This window comes from Mesocricetus auratus, unplaced genomic scaffold, assembly GCF_017639785.1.
Source record: "Mesocricetus auratus isolate SY011 unplaced genomic scaffold, BCM_Maur_2.0 Super-Scaffold_100014, whole genome shotgun sequence".
Taxonomy (NCBI): domain Eukaryota; kingdom Metazoa; phylum Chordata; class Mammalia; order Rodentia; family Cricetidae; genus Mesocricetus; species Mesocricetus auratus.
The window spans coordinates 28,699,441-28,723,229 of NW_024429197.1; the positions used below are offsets into that span (position 1 = coordinate 28,699,441).

General features: G+C 35.7%; 1 protein-coding gene across 10 annotated transcripts in view; it reads right to left on the bottom strand.

Annotated features, from left to right (window-relative positions):
* The window catches only part of LOC101826706 (AGBL carboxypeptidase 4), a 1,098,260-nt gene that overhangs the window by 928,078 nt on the left and 146,393 nt on the right, over positions 1–23,789 (bottom strand). For all 10 annotated transcript variants that reach the window (XM_040756958.1, XM_040756964.1, XM_040756959.1 and 7 more), the window contains exon 3: positions 22,644–22,768. In XM_040756958.1, coding sequence (XP_040612892.1) covers positions 22,644–22,768 — 125 coding nt within the window. The remainder of the gene's footprint in view (positions 1–22,643; positions 22,769–23,789) is intronic.

Below are 23,789 nucleotides of genomic sequence, written 5' to 3' on the forward strand. Positions count from 1 at the left end.
AAGTAGGCTTGCTACAATAAGCTAAGGTTATGAACAAGGCATGCATCTTATGTTTATTTGTTTTTGCATGTATCACCTGATTACCCTTCCACTGTCTGACATGAGTAGATGCATTCTGAAATCCTTAAAGGATATGACCACTTGCTTTTAATTTTCAGGACTCTAGAAACATGAAGCAAAAATAAAGCCATTTATTATAAATAATCTAGTCTAGGAATTCTGTTATAACAACAGAAAATAGACTTAAGCATCTATTATTCATCCTTCTAGACCAAGTTCAATAATCAAATTTTAAGAAACATTTCCTGACATTTCCAAAAAGTGGCTGTTGTGGTCATGTACCCTTTCCCTTTCACCTCTCTCATACCCCCTCTCTCTTTTATATGTACATTTGCCATAGTCAAATTATTCTCTATCTAGTCTTTCTTTTTCTTACAGCTAATCTTAACACTTTAAAGTACAAACAACATCTTAATAGCTCAATTCAAATATTTAATCCAGTATCTAACCTAAGTAGGGTATACTGTATCTCTGCTCCTGTCCTCATGATTTATTACTTATACACAATGAATTCATTTTTAATCTGTTTATTTGATGGATTACTTTAATTTTCAAATACTGAACCAGATTTGCATCAATGCAACAATGTCCAATTATTTCTTGATAGATAAGTCTTTTTACATTCTGCTGAATTTTCTTTGACAATGTTTTGAAATCATTTTGGAACCATAATTAAATTTCTCTATATTTTCACTGCAATCTTGATTGTACTCCATTCATTCTCATTTTTGTTTCATGGTAACACTAAGTTAATAATAAAATAGAAAATTTTTCCTTCTTATCATGTCCTAGAAGAGATACAGCTAGTGTGTTAGCTTTTCATCATGAGACAAAATGTCTGAAATAATCAAATTGTAAGAAGAAAAGATTGTTTGATTCATGATTTCAGGAGTTTCTGTTCATGGCTGTTTGGTCTTTCCAGACTGATGGTGAAATACAACATCAAGGCAAGACATACAGTATGGCATAGAGCTACTAATTTATAGTAGCTTGGAAAAAAAGAGAACATGATTGGCAAGGGCCCCAACATTCTTTTCAATTGTGTGAACATAATGATCTTTGTACAAGGTCTTACTTATAAATATTCTGTCACTTCCAAATAATTCCATCAGCTGTGGATCACCCCTGCAACACATTAGTGTTTATCATATTTTCTCAGCCAAACATGGCATCTACTGGCTGAACAATTCTCTTTACCCATCACCTGCAAATTAACATGTAAAAGCCTTAATTAATCCCTATGTAATGGTATTTGAATATGAGACCTTTGGAAGGTGTGTTAGCCAGATAATGAACTTATAATTGAAGAAGGTTCTTTTTACATCAAAACATTTAGAGATTTTAGTCCATGGTCAAGTGACCTAGTTGCTGTGTTGACACATCATGTAGAGTCATGAGGAAAAATAAAACTATTAACCTCAACTCAGCAAGGAAAAAGGAGGGAAGCAAAATGGAACTAGATTTAGTGGACTAGATCCCCACTAGTCCATTAAAGGAACACCCATATTGCATTAAAAGCCTTCCATTAGGCCATATATTTAAAAAGGTTCCAACAGTCTCAAAAGTCACCAAGCTGGGGATTGAGTCTCTAATCCATAGGAAGTTGATAGAGACCCATGATCCAAACAAGAGCAGATCATTAGAAGTCAAGATTTTATCAGTACAGGATTCCCACTCTAAGCATGGAGATCTGAGTTTGAACTCCAGAACCCACATTGTGGTTTAGTGGCACACAAAGTTAGAAATGAAGATTGATTAAAAGCATACACCTAAAAGCCTCCTATGTCTTTTCTCCATGTGATAACACAGCAAGAAGACAGCTAAGGGAGATGCTCATCAGAATACATGCTTGCTACTATCTTGCACTCAGACTAGCAGCTTGCATAACAGTCTATGGCATTTTGTTATGGTACACTAAGCAGTCTAGGATAGAAAAAAATGCATGTTAAATTGTCTTGAAACCTTTGATAGACTTCTCCAGTAAAGGAATTGGGGTCTGTGGGTTTTCATTTAATGGAATATTTTTATTTCTTTTACAAGTGCTATTTCTTAATAATTATAAATGTAGTCTTACTGTATGTCATGTTCAGCAACATACATGTCAAGGACTTACACTATTTCAATTAAGCTGCCAAATTATTTGGATACAGTCCTTCATTTAATACCTTTGCTGTCTTTTTGATATCTTCAGGGTCTATGAAGGGATGCCCTACTTCATTTCAGATATTAATAATGTCTGACCTTTCTCTTTGTGTCTTTATATCTTCAGAAAATACTTAGTGACCCTTTTAGATCAATGGTACTTCTGGATTATTATTCCATAATTTTCCAGTTTTAAATTTCATATATGTTTCCTCCTTACATAATCCTTTTTTAATGGGACTTTTTCTATTTTCAGTACATCTATAATAACTTATTAAAATATTTTAGACAACTGTTTCAAAATCCATTATCAAATAATTCTAATATGTGCCATCTACTGATTTCAAGATTGGTTATTTCTGGGGCTGAGGAGATAGCACAGTTCATAAAGTTTTTAATTTGGGATCCTCAGCACTGCACAAACCTGTAATCCCAGTACTGGGAAGACAGAAACAGGAGAAGCCCTGCAGTTTGCTGAACAGACTGACTAGCCAAATTAACAGGTTCAGTGAGAGACCCTGCCTTATCCAATAAGAAGGTTCATAGATAATACTTTTTTGCCTTTAAAAGTCTATTTTTCAGACAGGGTCTCACTATGTATATCCAAATGGCCTTGAACTCGTGGTATATAACAAATGACATCAAACTCACAAGGATCCACCTGCCTTGACTACAGAGTGCTGAAACACCATACCTGCTTCTTTTAAGAGTCTTTGTTTCACACTTGATTGTTATGGTTTTATTTGTATATAGTTAAAGAAAGAAAGAAAGAAAGAAAGAAAGAAAGAAAGAAAGAAAGAAAGAAAGAAAGAAAGAAAATATGTTTACTACATTGGGGGGAGGGGTGTCTAACATTTTTTCTTTAACAATTGGAAGACATAGGGAAACATTTTACCTATTGGGAATTATACAGATTTCTATCGTACCAGAATGGTCTCTGGAGCTTGCGGAAAGTGATAAAATAAGACACCGAATGTGTTCTACTCTGGCCTCTCTACAGTCACCAACACCTATACACACAAATTAGCATACAAACACATCTCTCTGTCTGTCTGTCTCTCCCTCCCTCCCTTCCCCCCTCTCTCTCACACACACATACACACACACACACACATGCATTATCCCTGCCTCCCCACCTCTAAAATCTTTACCTGGTATTTTGTTTTAGATTGCCCCTAATTGCCATCCATATATATATAAACTCACCTTTTCAACTACCAAAGCAACAATAACAAAAACATACTTTTGTATTTCCAAGGACTTAACATCTATTTCAGATCTATTTCAGTTGAAAAAAGGAAAAATAATCTGGGCAGATGGCACATGTCTGTGAACCAAGGATATGTAAAGTGAAGCAAGGTAATCCTGTGAGGCCAGTCTGGAAAAAACACCAATTCCAAGCCAGCCATGGATATATGCTAAGATCTTGTCGCAATGAAAAAAAAAACATAAAGTTTATGGCTAGTCTTTGGAGATCAGGTTAAAGGATTCGATCAACTTGGAAAGACATCTGGTTATCCTCCCAAAATTAGGTCCCCATATCTGAAAGGAATAAATCTCATGGCATCACTGAAAAGATAATAAATAATAATAGCTATGGTCATATATGTATATATTACAGCAGAACTAGTTCATTCAATCCTTCCAGTAAACTTCTATCTATAGAAACTTAAATAAGAAGTCATTCAATTCGGGGAGTAGCAATAACCCAGCAATTACAACAGCATGTGGCAACCATGCTGGGTTAGTATTGTCAGTGGCACAGCATGAAATCAGGAGAAACTGTCCAGAAAAGAAGAAATTTTACTCCCATCAAAAAGATCTGTGAGAAGGATAGGGAGCATAGTAAGCCCTGAGTGACTGTATGCCCTGAGTAATGTCATGGGTACAACCATGTCCAGGACCCCAAGGCCTAGGGCCCATGTGAAAATGGCAAAGTTTTCATCAGGAGTCTGAGTCTGAGTGTTTATCAATGACTGACCAGTATGCACAAAGAGTAGACAGACCCATTATAGGTTTGAGGATAGATCTGGCACTAGTGAGATTTCCAGAGATCTACAAGGATGACACCAACTGGCAATCTAAGCAATAGTGAAGAGTGTACCTTGAATGCCCTTCTCCAATAATGAGATTGATGACTACCTTATATACTATCCTAGAGCCTTCATCCAGTGTCTGATGGACACAGAGACAGATGCCCACAGCTAAACCCTGAACTGAACACTGGAACCCAGTTGCAAAGAGGGAGGAGTGATGAGCAAAGAAGTCAAGATCTGTCTGATGAAACCCACAGAGGCAGCTGACCTGAACAAGGAGGAGCTCATGGACCCAAGACTGGTGACTGAGAGGCCAGCATGGAACTGATATGGATGTCTCACTGAACCTAGGTGTCAGTGAGAAGGCCTTGGCAATCTATGGGGCCTCAGATAGCAGATCAGTATTTATCCATGGCATATAAATGGACATGGAGGAATGTTCTTTCAGCCTGGACACATGGGGGAGGGCCTAGGCCCTGCCCTGGAATATGACAGACTTTGAAGACCCCCTTTGGAAGGCCTCACCCTCCCTGGGCAGCAAAGGGGGAATGGGATGGGGCACTAGGGAGCTTGGTGGGGAGCAGGGGTGGAGGGGAGGGAGAGGGAGCTGGAATTGACATGTGAAGCAAGCTTGTTTCTAATTTAAATTTAAAAGAGGAGAATGAAAATTTAATTCAAGAAAAAAAAAAACAGTGTAGCAACTGCAGCTCATCTCCAGGATGCTGGCAGCCTGAGACTGCTCCCCTACAGTGACCTAGGAAGACTAAACTAACCCTTCTGTGCTATACCTAAAACCCCTTTGAAGTTCCAAATCACTTCTGCATTAGCAGAATCCTACCTAGCCAGCTGTATTGTATGTGTGTCCATGTGTCTACTTTACTTTATTCTTTTGTTGTCCCTAGTCAGGGTTCCAGGACCCAGGAGGGGAGTAGGACATAGCAGAGAAGTAAATAGAGAAACACTGAAGGCCTTTCTACACAGGAGAAAGCAAGAAATGACAATTAATGAGTCAACAAAACAAACCCCAAATTTCCAGTCTGTGTGGTTAAACAGACAGTGCCGAGTGTGTTAAAGGTTGGAATAAGATGGTACTAACTAGAGCAAAAGTTTCTGTTCAGTATTGATATCAAAGATTATGGAAGGTGTTTATGAGGATGGATTATAGTAAAACTTGTGTTTAAGTTATTAGCATTTAGTTCTGTCATTCCACAGAATACTGTGAGAAAGCTAGCTGAAATACAAAGATTTCACAAATAGGCCAGAGCTGAAGTACTTTGAGCTGTTCTAGAACAAGAGAACAGAAGAGCTCTGACAGTGAATCTGCTTAGACCCATAGCTTTCCCCATATACTTAGCAAATCAAAGCCCAAAAAAGTTTCAGTCTCTGTTCTTATGATTTTATTGCTTTGTTCTGCCAAAGCAAGCCTTATACTACCCAAGAAATTTTGCATAAAATTTAAATATCAATCTCTCATTCCTTTGGCAGTAGATCAGCCAAAAACCCATAGCTTAAGATTCCTCTAGCCTAAGATGTTCTGTTTCTAGTACCCACAGTTTCATTTGCATAACGATCTTTTTCGCTTTCTACATCTGTGTTTTATTTATATTGCAACAGAAATATTTAGAAGTTTATGTCACAATAAGTTTCTAATCTAAATTTGTTTTTTTTTCAATTGTTCGGCAATTTAAAACCACACACAGAGTAAAATTTCCAGCAAGGAATCCTCATTGTGACACTCATCTTGATTTTCATCATAAATTAGCAATTATATTATATAATATATTTTAGTTTTAATTTTGAAACACAATGGATGGTGAGCTATCACTTCTAAGGCTAAGTTTACAATCTTAATGAAAACACAAAGCTATCTTTGTTAAACATAAATTGGTACCATCACATGTATTTTTTGTTTTTGATTTTATTTTTTACCTTACTATTGAGGAATTAGGATACCATAAAAGGCTTGTGATATTTATTTGACTACCATGATTTTTTTCCCTCATCAAGAATGGCTCTATATTCCAAGTCAACTCAACTAATGAGTTCGTTCTGAAACCCTACACTCCAACTAAATATATGGAACTGTAACAATATTTTAGCTGTATTTTGATTGTAAATTTATCATTTTATATTGCACTATAATATTTCATATACTTGGTTTCTCCTCACTGATAGAATGCATGTTCCTCAAATGTTAAAAATGTATCTAATACCTTTATATCTATAGAATAAAGGAACTACTTCTCTAGCTATGATACATATTTCATCAGTATTCAATTACTTATTTGTTATTAATTTAACAAACATGTAAAAATGTTCTCTGCTAGTTAAAAATCAGTTGAAACTGACTGTACCTGTAAGATATGAATAGTATTTCTTACCTTCTTAACATCATAACTATGACTATCATTTAGTGACTTAACTTAGGGTTAAGTGAAATTAATATACTGTTTGTTCGTTTGTTTATTCTTCTGTTTTCCCATCAAACTATAAGCACTATGAAGCATAGAAACATCTTTCAGGGCCTTATTTGTATTAAGGGTCTCATTACTACATCTTTAATCCAGGCAAATATCACATTTCTCCTTCAGATATAAATTCCAGCTTTTATTTTTATATGTATATATTTATATGCTTATGGATCATAATGACCATTAAAGTACAAGAGGAGGTTTAAAAGGGAAGGGCTGAGGACAAGAAGTGGAAAGGGGATCACTGAGGGAAGATGGGAACAAGAGTGGAGACAGGGGTGTAGGGAGAAGAAAATGTGAGAGAATCAATCAAAAATAAGATACTTATGAATTGCAACAATGAAAACCTATTATTTTGTTTGAGGAGAGATCTGGCACAAGTGAGATTTCCAGAGATCTACAAGAATGACACCAACTGGCAAACTATGCAATAGTGGAGAGACAGCCTTAAATGCCCCTCCCTGATAATGAGTTAGACGACTTCCTTATATACCATCCTAGAACCTTCATCCAGTGACTGATGGATGCAAAGGCACACACCCACAGCTAAACACTGAACTGAACTCCTGGAACCCAGTGACAGAGAGGAAGGAATGATGAACAAAGGTTCAAGACTGGGCTGGTGAAAACCACAGAAAGAGCTGACCTGAACAAGAGGGAGCTCTTGGACTCCAGACTGATGGCTGGTAGGCTAGCATGGGTCTGATCCATACCACCTGAATGTGGGTAGCAATGAGGAGGCCTAGGCAATCTATGGGCCTTGGGTAGTTGATCAGTATTTATCCCTGGCAAACAAATGGAATTTGGGTGCCCATCTCACAATGAGGAATGTTCTCTCAGCCTGGACTCTTTGGGGAGAGCCTAGGCCCTGTCCTGAATGAAATAACAGTCTCTGGAGATACCCCATTGAGGGCCTCACCCTCACTGGGGAACTGAGTGGGTTTTGGTTGGGGGATGGTGTTGGTCTGAATATGATTATTTCTGTGTTAGGCCTCTTCTCAATTCCAGGAGCTGGAATCTCCTATTGTCTTTTAGATTGGCTGGTTACCTTTGGATGGCTTGGCCACAGTGGAGAATGATTTCTAGTTTGTGTAACAATAGACCTAGGCCCCACACCCATCAAGGGGTTTGTGTATGTGCATTCTAGAACCATCTCTAGGGTTAAAGGAAGTGTTTTCTAGTCAGCCCAGCATACATGATAATAGATGTATTTTCCTGAGTACCCAGCTTTTAGAAAGCTATTTAAGAGGATGCTTGAATAAACTTGTTTCTCCAATATGGACTGACAGCCCTCCTGAAATGGCAAGAAGTCTCTGTCTTTATGCCTTGGTAGCTAGGACTTCCCTGATCCACACTCCCCCACTCAGGGTTGAATGCAAGGCTGTTTGGTTGATTTCAAATACAGCCCCAAAGACATCAGCCCAGGATATATGACCCCTGTAGCATAGGACTGATACAGGCTGGACCCTGGCAGGATGGGGGGGAGGGGGCGAGGCAGAGGGAACTGGGATTGACATGTGAAGCAAGCTTGTTTCTAATTTAAATTTTAAAAAAGCAAATGGTGCTGAACATGGTGGTATACACCTTTAATACCAGCAGTCAGGAGCCAGAAGTAAGCCAGTCTCTTAGTTCAAGGTCAGTCTGGTCTACATAGTGAGTTCCAGATAGCCAAGGCTATGTAGAGAGGTCTTATTCTCAAAAAGCAAATAAATAAACAACAAAATTGTACATAAAAGTAATTATTAAAGAACTTAGAAGTAAAAAGGTAACACTTCCTCTCAAGTTGATGTTTTCTAAAAGTACTCAGTAGATAAAAATGTCACCACATGATCAGCATTTAATTTGAAATTGAAGAACAGACTTACTCTATCTCCCTTAACTTGATGCTGCCTAAGCCACCAGCACCTACTGCTAAATTCCACAAAAGAAAAGCACAGCTTTATTGCTCTCCTTTTGTAGTGGAGGTAATCAATTAGCAACACTCAATTAAGAGAAAGTTTAAATGTTAAACAAATATAAATCACACACAGTAGTATGCTAAATGTCCTGAGCCAAAAACAGGCATCAGCTATCCAGACATGCCTTTAAAACATGACATAATAAATAAATGTTGTTGGATTATCAGGAAAGCATTACTTCTTACAGATTAAACATTTTACATTAATCAAAAAGGGCAAAGTAAAAAGGAAGCAAAAATCCTCTCATGCTTGGTTTTCAGTTGGCCTGCACATTCATACACTAGTATCTTCAAATACATACAGCCAAAGTATAATGTTTCTGTATGTTAAAGAGGAATTTCATCAAATCAGATTCTATATACTAAATAGTATAAAATAAAATTACATTTGAATAATACTTTATTTTACAAATCATAAAAGCAACTTAGAAAATTTTATCATTATCTATTCCAATGGTGTGAAATAGGCTATCAAATGTAAGTATTATACAAGCACTATTTTGTTATGAAATTGAGTGCGATACACTGTTGAAATGAAAATAATTTGTCAAAAATTTGCACATGGGGCACAAGAGATAAGAATAAGCAGGATTCCAAATATTTATGAAATGTTAAACAAACGAAATACAGCTAAAATATAAATTGGAGCATAAATTACCAGAAGACCAGAAGACTGATATGAAAGTCAAGAGGCCTGGTCTGTAAGGTCAGGTATGCCATATATGTCACAAAGTATTTATCATTAATGAACCTCAGGTATTTCATCAGAAGAGATCTAAATTTTTCACCATGAAGCATATGAAGGCACTAGGGTACATGGAGAGAATAACTAGAGTAACAGGCTACATGTGCATGCAGCACTGGAAGAACAGTTGTCTTTATGAGACTCATTTTTCTTAGTCAATAATAATATTTACTTCAGAGTATTATTGTTTAGATTAATGACTTAATTAAATAAATGAGAATGTTGTAAAGTCTCTTATTGGCCACATGATTTTTTAGCAATATATAATCACCCTATTATTCTAAATACAATTTTAGGGTGATAATAAATGTACAATATCAGATTTTTGAGGGGATCAATCTCATAATGGTAGCATGCGGATCTTCTGATTGAACAATTATCCATGAGCAAATATACCTTCACAAGAACTAAGAAATCAAGTGATAAGAGAAAATGCACTAACAAGAAACCAAAGGTCAGACAGCATCCATGTCACACGCCACTCTCCCCAGACTCCAGAAACACAGCTTACCCTCCACTTGGCAAACAAGCTGGGCATGTAATAAGTGACATGGTCAAAGATGCAGTTCTGTATCTGAGAAGTCAAACTCAGATCAAAAGTGTCACACGACCCCAGACTCTAGGATGACACCTAGAGTCTGAGCCTCCAAGTCTCCTTCCATAGTATTGTGCAACTCAAACTCAGACTCACATTTGGTCTCCAGGAATGCCCCACCACTAGACTTAATCCAGAGGCTCCAGGTCTGATCTTCCCCTAACACCAAGCAAGCTAGTCTTCATGCCAGTACCCAAAGACTCAGCATTGAAGATGGCATATTTGCACACAAGTGTTTTGAGAATTTGGGGAAGCTGAAAGGTGGGTTTGCGTATATATCATCTCACTATCCCTGTGTAGCTTATAATATGCTACATAAACAAAACTAGCCTCCTACTCACAGAGATACTGCCTCTGCCTCCCAAATGCTGGGGTTACAGGTGTGGTCTGCGTACAAATTGTCAGCTCAGTGCCAGGCAGGAAACTGTGTCTACCGATTCCAAGCCTGACCAGGTTCAGATCAGGCCACTTGTGAAGAATACCAAGCATCCAAATCTGTTCTAGCACACACAGGACCAGGAACCACTCCAGGGGACCCTGGAAGGCTGGTACTCCTCAGGTGACCTTACAGATCCTCCCATGCAGAACCTAGGCCTGTTCCCATGGACTTCAGTGCCAGGTCAACAACAATGTTGTTCCTAGGGACCAAAGTCTCAGAACCATCCTAAAATCTGCTTAATCTCTGAAGACACATGCTTAAAGTCCACACAAGTGCCAGGTCATCACTTGTGGATTAAATACTATTTGGTCTTTTAAAATAAATGCTGTCATTCGAAATAGCATAGGTTTTTTTTTAAGTCCAATGATATTTGACAAAATACAACATCCTGTCTTTTTGTTTTGTTTTGTTTTTCCAGACAGGATTTGTCTGTAGCTTTGGAGGCTGTCCTGGAACTAGTTCTTATAGACCAGGCTGGTCTCATACTCACAGAGATCTGCCTGCCTCTGCCTCCTGAGTGCTGGGATTAAAGGCATGTGCCACCACTGCCTGGCTAACATCCTCTTATGATGAAATATAACCGCAAAGTAGAAGTAAAAGAGATTGCCTGCCATCTAATCAAACTGAAAATGCTGGACTGTGGATATGGTTCAGTGTATTAAGTTCTTGCTGCACAATAACAGAATTGGAGTTTAGATACCCAAAACCTACATAAAAGCTGTGTGTGACAGATGTGGCAGCTGCCCACATTCTCAGCACTTGGGAGGCAAAGACAAAAGGTCTCCATAACAAAGCTGATAACTAGACAAGCAGAAATTAATGAGTTCTAGGTTCAATGAGAAACACTGCCTCAATAAAGTAGTCAGTGATCAAGAAAAACACCAAGTGTTGACTTTGGTCCTCAACAGGCAGATGCACACATATCAGCACAGATATGTGCATGCACACACATATATCTGCAGGTAATACATATCCACATGCAAAACAACACCCAAAACTCAGTGGTAGAAAAATTGATAAATCCCTCCATGATTGAAACCTAGAACTAGGCTGGTTCACATTTCTTAGATTCAACATTGTACTAGATATCCTTCCTACTTGGATATATAAAGAAAATTTTCCTACAAAAATGACTGATCCCTATTCCTGTGTGACATAATTGCCTATGTAAAAAAATGGCAGATTCACAAATATGTTACAAGAAGTAAGGTGAAATAATGAAGGATGTGGAATATAAGGTGGCATGTTATATACTAAAAATGGACAATCAGCATTAATTTTCCTTAAAACTTCCATTTATATCACCAAAGTGATATTAAAAAGAATATATTGTACAGTCAACATGTGACTGTACAGTCAACACCAGTGACTGAAAACACTAAACAATTTCACTTAAAACACTGATAAAATCTTTGATCAGATATTCAGCACAGTAAATAAGCACAGAATTATTAGCCACCAAGGAAATGCAAAGTAATTGCATGGTGAGGTACTGTTAAAATATCAAAATAGCGGAGGTTGAAAAATACTAACAGTGACAAGGTTGTACAACAATTGGGACTCCCCTGCTGAAGGAAATGCAAACTGATAATAACCACACTGAAAAAGAGTTTGAAAATAATAATAAAGTTCAGTAGTCACTTACCATATGACCAAGTAATCTTGTCCCTAAGTATTTAGGCCAGTGAAATAAACCTTATATTCATGAACACAACCAAACAGTATACAAATAGTTGTAGCACATCAACTCATAACTGTTGAAAAGAAACATCTGTGACAAGACTTAACTAAAGAAACTCTAAGATTTTCTACTTTATAAAAATACCTTCCTTTTACTTGTTACTACTTATTGTTTATCCTGATAGTAGAACATAAGTTGTTCCAGAACAAAAAAACCTTCTATGTTCTATTTCATGCTGGTTTCTGATCACCTACCAACATACTATAAATATTTGTTGACAACAAATGATATAAAAGTAACACTTTAGATGTATTTCTCTGACTGTAAAAACATGGAAAATTATAATCACTATGTACATACACAGGTCCCTGATTTGTGAATATTCTTAATCAGTTGTTTAAAAGGGACAATCAGCTAATCAACAACAAAAACTGCTGTGTATTCTGTTGCTAAACTACAATATTCATATGACAGAAAAGATATTAAATGCTCTTTCACCTTAAGATATTTTCAACTTAGATTGAAACTGGAACAGAGCCTCATCATAAGTAAAGGAGCATCCACAGTATGTAGGGTAGACATAAAACCAAAAACTATAAAGAGTATAACACGTAGCATAATAGACTGAAGACAAGAGGAAAGAAATAATGCTTTTGGTATCATTTATATACATAACTACAAAGTATTCATTATTGTTAAAATAAGTTTTCTTTCATACTCAGAAAAATTAATTTCATTGTGAATGCACACACACACACACACACGTTTAACATAATTTACCCAAGAAAACACAGTAAATAATATGAATACCAAATCTGAACTTTATCCAAATTAAAGAATGGTAAAAGTTCATTTTAGAAAGGGGAGAGAAAAATGCAGAAAGATGTCAAACAACATGGTCTCTGTAATGGACTATTACGAAGTCCTAAAAGTACTTAAAGCAATGTGGATTAGATAGTAACCAGACAAGTAAGAGTAGCATATGCCAGAAGAAGCTTGACCTTTACCCCATAGGCAAGAAAAAGCTATTTAAGAGTTGCAGCAATTGAACAGTAGGGTCAGATTTAACTTTACATAAGACACCTCATGTGCTGTCTGAAGGAGAGAATTAAATAGCAAGATTCCAGACAAAGCGCCAGCTTAGAAGACAATTCCACAGTCTTGACAACATGAGCTGGACTGCATTGTTGTAGCAGTGACAAAAGAGCACAAACAACTTCAGGTAAGAATTTACAATCTATAATAGATTTCAATATCTATATTATAATAGATATTTATGATCGATAAATCTATCAATTAAGATTTATAATATGATCTCATAACCTATAAACTGAAATAAGATTTTCTAATCTAAATGGTATCTGATTATATAATTTATAGATGAAGATAAGGATAGAGATAACCTCTCAGAATTGTTGGAAAAACTAAATATGAGTTATTTAACACAGTGTTGTCATAGCATTTGTGATAAATGAATTGTTATAACAATTATTTTGATTAGGACCTTTAGATATTGTTGTAGAATATTTTAACTAAGTAAAGATGTACTACATTTTCTGAAGCTATGGAATATTACTTTAACTATGTGAAGCTATATTATATCGTTTGTACTACATTTGTTTTAGTATGTAAAGATGTGTTGCATATGTCTCGCCTTGCCTGCCTAAGACACTTGTGATAGGTCTAATAAAAAGCTGAATGACCAATAGCTAGGCAAAAGAGGGATAAGCAGAACTGCTGGGCAGAGAGAACAAATAGAAGGAGAAATCTAGGCTGGTGAAGAACAAGAGAGAAAAGAAAAAGTGAGGAAAAGAGGAAGATGTCTAGGACCAGTCAGGCAGCAACCAGCCAGCAGACACAGAGTAGGACATACAGAAAGATAAAAGGTCCCAATGCAAAACATGGATGAAGATTAAAATAAGAGCTAAGTTAAGGCTGAGCATTCATAACTAATAATAAGTCTCTGTGTTATGGTTTGGGAACTGGTGGGTGCCCCCCAAAAAATCATGGTACAAGATATAAAGACACATAGGAGGAATTTCAAAAAAGTGCCACATTTTGAGTTTAAACGACTATCAACAGTAGCATCACTCATTGGAATATAAAATAAAGACGTAATTTTAAACAGTAGGAGAAGGATTTTTTAAACAGTGTGAGATAGGCTGTTTAGTCCAGGAGAGTTTCAACTAGAGATAATTCTGGAAACATGGAAAAGAAATCCAATATTTATAGTGTGAAATACACTTGATAGAATGAGAAGGGGAAACCCTATGAAGAACAACCAGAAAACATGAGATCAAAACTCCAAAGCAACAGTGAAATAGCAACAAGATCAAGTGGAAGACAAATTAATACAGTGGGGACAATATGTCCACTAAGTTTAACAACAAAATGATCTATGCAATAATGAAAAGCCAATTAACAAATACTTCAAAATTAAATAGATGTTTACATAAGGCTTCCTCACTTCACATTATAATAATAGTATCTGTCTAAAATATCATGGGGAAGCATGTAAGCACTATAAACACAATAATTCATTTATATGTATTTCATATACATACAGAGGAAATAATCCCCAACATAGCTCCTAGGTTTATTAACAGTTCCAAAAATCCTAAAATATATCTTTGTAAAACAATGTAAGACAACTTGAAAGAATTAAAATATAGTCATGTATGCAGTACTACACTGAAACTAAAATGATATAGTTGATATCAAAAACACAAGACTTATGTTCTGCTATTTCAATTTGTCTATTTGTATATACATTCCAAAATACCCAGTCTTCTGAATGTCTCCTCAAACAAATGTTTCTTGCTCCATGAAGCACAGTTTACAGTCTATCAAAATCTTCAAGAAAAAAAACAATAAAACCAACAAATGATTCCTACATAAGCTACCAAACCTATTTAAAAAGAATAGTTATTTAAATTAAAATTTCATAAATGTGCCTATAAGGAAAAGACTTCCTGAATATAATACAGATAAAACAGTCACTAAAAACAACAATTAATATTTGGTCCTCACAGTGCTGAAAGGCTTCTGTATGACAGACACCATCATTTGGACACAGTGACAGGTCACAGAATAGGAAAAGATTTTTACCAATTACAATAGATGGCTAATACCTCAAGTATATAAAAATTACAAAAATACTGGGCATAAAACAAATAATTCAATTTAAAAACTGGTTACAGATATAAATAGAGATTTATCAAAAGATAAAACACAAAAATGGCTGAGAAACATGTAAAGAAACATTCAACATCAGGGAATGCAAATCAAAATTACTTTGAGATTTCATTTTACACCAGCCAGAAAGGCCAGGATAAATAAAATAAATGATAGCTCATTCTTGCAAGGATGTGGAGTAATAGAAATACTCATCAATTGCTGGTATGTGTGCCAACTTTCACAGCTACTATGAAAATCAGTGTGGAAGTTCATATACCTCAAGTAAGAACTTTACATCTTACTACAGAGACACTTTTTCAACCATTTTCATCATTGCTCTATTCATAATAGACAGAAATTGGGAATAGTCTAAATTTACATCAACATATATGAACAGATAAAATGTGTTATATTTATACAATTCAATATTACTCAACTGCTAAAAATTATGAAATTAATGGGGCAAATGGAGCTATAAAAAGTCATCCTGAGTGAGGTAACCCTGATCCAAAAAGACAAGCATGGTATGTATTCACTCATATGTAGATGCTAGCTGTTAAGTTTTCAATAAATAGGTTACAAGTGGTATAAAAACAGTGTTTAGGTATAGAGTAAGGGACCGGGCAGTAGATCTCTTTAGAAAGGATAAACAGAATAGACACTTATGGATATGTGGGACAGTTGGAATAGGAGGACAAACAGAGAGATGGAGGAAGGGGTAGTAAAAGGGGATACAGCAGTGGTTCTCAACCTATGTGTGGTGACCCCTTTGGGATCATATATCTGACATTCTGAATATCAGATATTTACATTACAATTCCTAACAGTGGCAAAATTACAGTTATGAAGTAGCAACAAAAATAATTATATTTTTGAGGGTCACCACAACATGAGAATCTGTATTAAAGGGTCTCAGAATTAGGAAGACTGAGAACCATTGGAATACAGGGAGAGATAGCTAAAACTAAGGACCATTTTAGGTGTCAATGGAAACCTAATACAAAGCTTTTCTGTGGCTATGTCAAATAACCGGAGAGACAAAGCCCCAACTAGACCTCTCTTAACACCATGTGGAATCTCCAGGTGCCAGAAATAAGTTACGTTGTTGACCAAAGGGACTTCACAGAAACCTCCAAACAACCCAGGTTATTTCCAAAGCTATAGGTTCCACAAACTGATGGTAAGTCAGGCCTTATTGATGTTTTCACAGTTTTAAATTTTCAACTTGCTCTGATAGTTAAGTCTTTAATCCACCTGTAAAACTTTTAAAAGATATTAAAAGTTTGCTATATATACAACCTACTATTTATAAGACTATTATTGTCATAATATAACATATGTAAATAGCTTTGTTTCTTATTTCCCTACAGTTCATTTAGACTACTTCGTTCTTCTTATGCCATGTTATGGTTATTTTAAATGATAGTTGCTATAAAAAAGTTAGTTGAAATACCAGTTCCATAATCAAACATATATGAAATGCATGGTTTTTCCTTAAATTTGACTGAGAAATTCTTTGTATTTCATTTTCATACTTTAATTTTATAATTAGTTTCTCAAATTCTATTAATAACTGGAAGAGGAAAATTCTTCTTGGAAATGTTTTGAAATACATGGATCTTTGTACCATTGAGACTTTGCTTTTGTGAACACAGCTTTGCATCTCAATGCTTCAGATTGTTCCTCCAATGCCTTTCATTGCTGATGATAACTCTCTTATCCTATTCCTCTTCATTTCTCAATAAATACTGCTCAAATTTCATTATAATTTGCTATGTATGCATTTGGGTCATTTCCTCCAACAGACTGACCACTGGCACTCTTTCTCCTCAGGAAAGCTCTACCTCATTTTACTCCAGAGATTCTTATGTGCATACTCTAAACCTTGATATTAACAGTAACTACAATAACTTATGATTCTGTCAGCTTTGATCTATTCTATTCTAACAAACACCTTTTCACAATTTACTAAACATATAATCTAACTCCATAACTCCTACAACTTCATCATTACATCTTATGCTTGTTGTTTAGTAGTAATTACTGTGGTTTATTTTTAGTTTCAAAAACGGTCAATATTGGATCATGTGGTCATTTTAGATATCCAATATTCAATGCCCTGATGGGGGATATCTTTTTGCATATATGTTTCTCTTATTGGTTGATGAATAAAACACTGTTGGCCAATAAGGCAGGAAGACATGCGGGACTAGGAGACAAGGAGTATTCTGGGAAAGGTAGGCAGAGGGAGTCCACCAAAACAGTCACCATGTAATCAACAAAGGAATAGAAAGTCTGGATATTCTCCAGTTAGCCAAAACCACGTGGAAATACATAGGCTAATAGAAAGGAGTTAATAATTAGGACAGAGCTAGCCAATAAGAAGGCCTAGCCATCAGCCAACAATATAATAACTAACATGGTGTCTGTGTGTTTATTTGGGGCTGAGAAGGGGATCAGGATCTGGCAGGACAAGAGAAACCAACAGTAACAATGCCCTTTCATATTGTATTTTCCAAACTCCTCACTTTCCACCCCTTTAATATAATCTCTCCTTTATAACTCTTGTATGTATCCTGAACTGCCTTCATCCTCCTTGAACTTTGTGGTACACATTGTTAAAACTGAACTCAAGGTATATTCTCAGCCACAATAGAGTATATGGTAGTAAATCTATCTTCCCCTTACATAATACTAATGAACACTTGTTTTTAGACACTGTCACCAGCAACTCAAGACTGAAAACTGAGAGGAAAGAAAGAAAGAACAGTAATATCTATGATCTGTAACATCTCCAAACAGAACATACAACCTGAACTATGATGGAAAAGTAAAGACTTTCACAACATATGGCTGAAGAAACAGAAGTTAGAAGACTACAGAATGAATTTAAGATTGTACATCTAGAATTACAGGATATTAGAATTGAAACACTGGCAAGGAAAAATGTTCCATAAATCTGTAGAGGAATATACTGGGCCACTGCGCTGAATTAAAAGCAGTATACATACATGGTAAGACTCAAAGACATACTCAAAGATCATTTACTAGAAAGAAACTTCAAAAAATTAACAAGTTCTGAGGTGGGGGCTATTACAGGCCCACCTTTACAGCTCTTAAAAGCCAACTTATGTCTATGATGAAATAAATGCTCCCTTACCTACCCAGTTAAAAAATTAATGATTTGACATAGAAAATAATATACACCAAATTAGAAAATGGTTACCCCAAACCTGGAGGTCTCTACCAGAGTCAGTGAATGGCTTCACTCCTAGGTGTGCCATGACTTTTAAGAGTCTGGGTGCAGAGATACTCAGACTATAGTACTGATGATCTGACTCATTCAGTAGGTACTTCCAAAGAGTCACGTCTATGCAGCAGGGAAATTGCCATCACTACATTATACCTTCTTTAACTAAGCTTTAAAGTAAACTTTAAAAAGCAATTAGCTCTACATGTATTAAAAACATCAACAATCTTTAATAAGAAAATAATTTTCTTTTGAGAGACAGGGTCTTACTCTCTTACCTAAGGCTCATACTAGATCTCATTATTCTTTCTGTATCTAGAGAAAATTTATTGTCATGCCCAGATAAAACAGGATTGATGAATAGAGTAAAAGGAACTTAACATAATAAACGAACTTGTTCTGTTGTATGTTACTAGAATCAATTATTTTTTTTATGAGTAGAGGACTGGGACACTCCACCATAAGCTATTTATCTCTGTGAAGTCTCAAAGTGAGAAAAATAAACAATTCACTCTGGATATGTTAATATCTGAGTAAAAAATGACAATTCCAATAAAGAATCCAAAGAAAAACCTCTCATTCTATACCGGCAGGAAAAGAAAGTAGCATAAACTTTAAACAGCATGCATTGGCTCTCTAAAATGTGCACATCCTTTGTCCAAGAGCTTCCTTCAGATTTCTCCTAAAGATGATGTTTTAAAAGTATTCCCTGCATTGAGATGTTTACAACAGTACTGTTAACAATAACACACAGTAGACAATGATCTTTATATTCAAGAGTAACAAACCAGTCCTGTATACAATAACCAGATATTGTATGCTGCAAGAACTGATGATATAAAATTAAATGTAATGATGTTTAGGTTCTTAAAAGAAAGATACGGAAGCAAATTTATAACACAAATTAATTATAATCCAAATTAATAAACATAGAAAAATTATTCCAGTTTAGTATTATCCGCTTCAAACTAGGGAAAATGATAGGGGTGTATGGGTGTATATGTGGAGGTAGTGTGTGTGTGTGTGTGTGTGTGTGTGTGCGTGTGTATTTCATTTTTCTGCTTTTAAAAATTATCTATATTCTATGCTTATTACATTGAGCATTGGCTTCTTTTGTAATCAGAAAAAGGGAAAGATAAATGTAGGATATAAAAATGCATGAATGAAAACAGCTTAAATAGCCCAGGCATATCATTTTATTTTCTCTTATTGGCTAAAATTTTATCATAAGTATTTAAATAGAAAAATTTGCTTTTACCTCACACAAGTGTTCTGCTGCATCAATAATGCATTTCTACACCAGAATATTTAATATCAGTTTTTCAGAGAGAAAATTACTTTTTCATAAAGGTACCAGTACATTTAGTTTCCATCAACTATTGCAAATGTACTATTTAGCAACTACTTTTAGAGGGCTAATAAATCAGTCCTGTGATATAGCAGTGCATGTTCCAAGCTTTTATCTCTTCCTAAAAACATCAAGGAAAATAACCCAAAGCTAGTCCTGCATGTACAGTACATTTGATCCTTCGATTTTTAACATTCATTTAATGGAGTCTGCTTGTGATGACTAATATTTTCTTGTCTGCTGGTACCAAGCTCTAAATAAGGTTCTTTATGAGATTACATTTGTGCAGTTCCCATTTTAACGGAAATTGGAGAGATATGGGAAAAGATTACAGGAAAAGACATTATAAAAGCAGATCTCACAAGTCAAAGTTAATAGCAAAACCATTCTCTTCATGTAGGCAACCATGAAAACAATATCCTGTGAGCTAGGGATATATACTGTATCTTTCTAGTCTATCTTTAAGCCGTCTTGAGACAGATTTCCATAACTTCATAATGTGATTAGAGTTGATGAAACAGTGGCCACAGAAAGGTGATGAATGGAGCAGAAATGGTTCAGAAATCTAATATTTTGGGTTATAGCAAACATAGGATAGTATTGCTTATGTAGTTAGAACTCAGAGAGACAGATTAAGTGTCAGCTATAACAACTTTAAAAATAAGTTTTCATAAAACATACCCAATTCTCTTATTAAAAGAACCTTTAGAATACATCAATGCTACTCAATTATTTAATTGCTAGAAAAGATTGCAACAAACACTATATACTTTAAATATACAGCATGAAACTTCAAACACCATGGTTCTGACATTTCAAACAATAAAACAGATATTCCTATAAGCAAACTAGAAGAGCAAACAAAAATATTTGTAATGCACAAAGAACTCTCCCAAAAGTCTGTGTATAACTGAAGGAAGTAATTTCCTACAAATCTCAAACTAGTGTATCTCCCACTTCTTTATTTGTTAATATAAGATTATACAGACAATCTTCTTGGAGGCTGAAGTGAATAAGAAACTAGGGCTAGTTCTAATGTGTCTCAAAATTTTAAAAATTAAAAAATTAAGAAATGTACTACTGTTCAGTCTCTATTTAACAACAAAATCAAAAGGTAACCAGCCCCCTTTCTAGGAGTTTTTAGACATCATAAGAAGCTACATAAGAAAAGTGTGGACTTTTTATGAATGTGGAAATACTAGCATATTTCTACTGCATTTAAGAAAGTGTTTTCCTCCTTTCACATAAGTTGTCTGCAGGATAGCTGTTTGCTTTTCAGAGGACTGTATATGTTACAAGCATAACTTTCCAACATAGGTCAGCAACAGCAACAGAAGAAGGCAAGGGTATATTGTGATACTAAGCGATCCTTGCAGGGAGCCCACATAAATCTTGGAAAAGTATTTTGAAGATTACTGATTATTTTATGGAATAATCCTAGAGACAAGTGAACCACCATACATGGCCAGGAAGGAGAAAGAGTAGGATATTGCTATAGCAAGTGTAAAAAGACTTCATCGTGTAAGACTGGCTAAAAGCAAGCAGCGAGTCTAAGACTCAGGAATGGCAGGGCTGGGAGGGTCTCTGTGTGAGCTTCAGATCTTTTGTCTCCTCCCCCATGTGCCAAAAACTCAGAGGTGTCATATTTAGTAGTATACAAATATATTTCCTGTATTCAATTCCCACAGTTAGCCTCTAAACTTCAATAATGATGGCATGTTCCCCACTGATGTGTCAGTGGGATTGTAGAGAAAAGTTTAGTAGCTGTCCCTCCCTTTTATGCTGAAGACAGTATGCCAGGAACAGTAGTGTCAGGAAGAGCCCAAAAGTCCCTGAAATGCAGGCACTGCCAGGGCCTGAAACGTGAATCAAGTTGTAACTCAAATGAACAGAAATATGCACACAGCATTGACAAGCTCCTTATATTCTCCCTGGTGTTGTAGATAAAGACAACCCAAGGGAAGACAGGGTGGAACTTTTCTTGGCCAGGGTTCTGTATGCTGAAAGAATCATAAAATCACCATGTGTGAAGTTTGTGCTGTCTGTTTGTTGCTGTTGGAATGGCATGGCATGGAATGGCAATATTTCTCAGAATTAGACTTTGCTAATGCTTATTTCAAGCACATGTATGTTATTGCTCTATTTTCATCAATATTCTTTCAGGAAATAAAAGTTTTCAAAAAGAATTATAAATCATTGGCAGTTAGAATGTAAAGCTAAGGAAATCAAGATTAAGACAGATTAATATATTTGTGAAATTTAAACCTGACACAGAAAACACAGGTCTCCAAGAATCACTAGATTATTCTGCAAAATAGTGTTAGTTCTTAGGGACACAAACCTTAGAGAAGACACTCAGCTTAATGAACATCCTGTTGAATAAGAGAAGCACTTTTTGAGGTGAGGCCTATGAGAATGTCTTCCTGGGTCTTTCCAAAGATAATGTAACAGCATATTAGATTCAGAGAGCAACAAGGCACTTGCAATGTTTCCTTATGGTATTCCACGAGGAAGCTTCACATATAAGGATGTAATCAGTAAATAACATACTTTTTCTTAGATACAAGTTTGCATTAATGAATTCCCAAATGGAATTCTTTACCTCTTCTTCACTGTCTCTTGAAACAAAAGTCCATCCTTGCTATAGATATAGAGCAATATACTCCTACAGTCACAGGTTTAACATCTGTTAAACAATGTTCTTTTTCTAAGATCATACTAGATAGCCACCATTCCCCTCACCTGTGATTCTTTCACATTTTCAACAGTGAAGTTGAACCAGACCCGGAATCGAGGATTACAGGTATCCGGTCTAATGAACAGATCATACTCAAACTCAGAGACTTGATCAACCCGGCCAAGGTTACCTATGACAAAGCATAAGAGAACCGTGTTTTAATAGAAGTTCATGCACCTCAACAATATTATGAGCTCTGATACTAGTACTAATGTTCATTTGGCACTTGTAGGTTTAAACATTCAGAGTATTAATCTACCAACTCTTAGCACAGACCAAAGTAAGGAAGAGTTTCAGCTAGTTCAGACTGCAGCCTGGCCCTTACGATCTAGATCCTTTGTGCAACAAGACTGGGTTATGAAGACTACAGTATGCTCCAAAAACAATGAGGAATGAATCATCAATTACAGTTTCCTAGTTAGATAAAAATGAGGCTAGAATACAAACTAATTCTAATATATTAAACATTCTTTACTCTTTATAACATGACTACTTAGTTTGCATGATAAATTGCTAAAACAGATAGTCACCTGCTAAAAACAAGTCAAGGTAACTACACCGGAACTCAAAGCAACTCACTTAGAAGTTGGTATTGTGTTGATCTTAAGGAAAATAGCAGTGTCTAATTTAAAATGTGCTCTAGATTGCCTGTCTCTAGACTAGTGCTTTTAACCTTTCTAATGCTGCAACCCTTTAAGACAATTCCTCATATTATAGGAATACATACATTCCCCAACAATGTATTTATTTCATTGCTATTTTGCTATTATTATGAATCATAGTGTAAATAACTGATATGCAGGATGTCTAGATGACATGAAACCCCTGTGAAAGGGTCCTTTGACTTTCAAGCGAGTTGCAACCCACAGTTTGAGAACCACTGCTCTAGAGGAATGATTAGGAATAAACTTTCAATTACCAAAGTTTTAATTACTTCTTTTCAAAATTCTGTTAATATGTCACTATTTTTTTCTGAATATGAATTGTACTATAATTGATGGAGTACTAGCCAGAGATCTAGAAACCTGGATTCTACTTCACTTGATTCCAATAGTATGATCGTAGATAAGCTACTTACATTCTCATAGGCTTACAAAAATGTTAAATTATATAACCCAAGGGTTCATTCAGATATATCTTGCTTTAGCTCC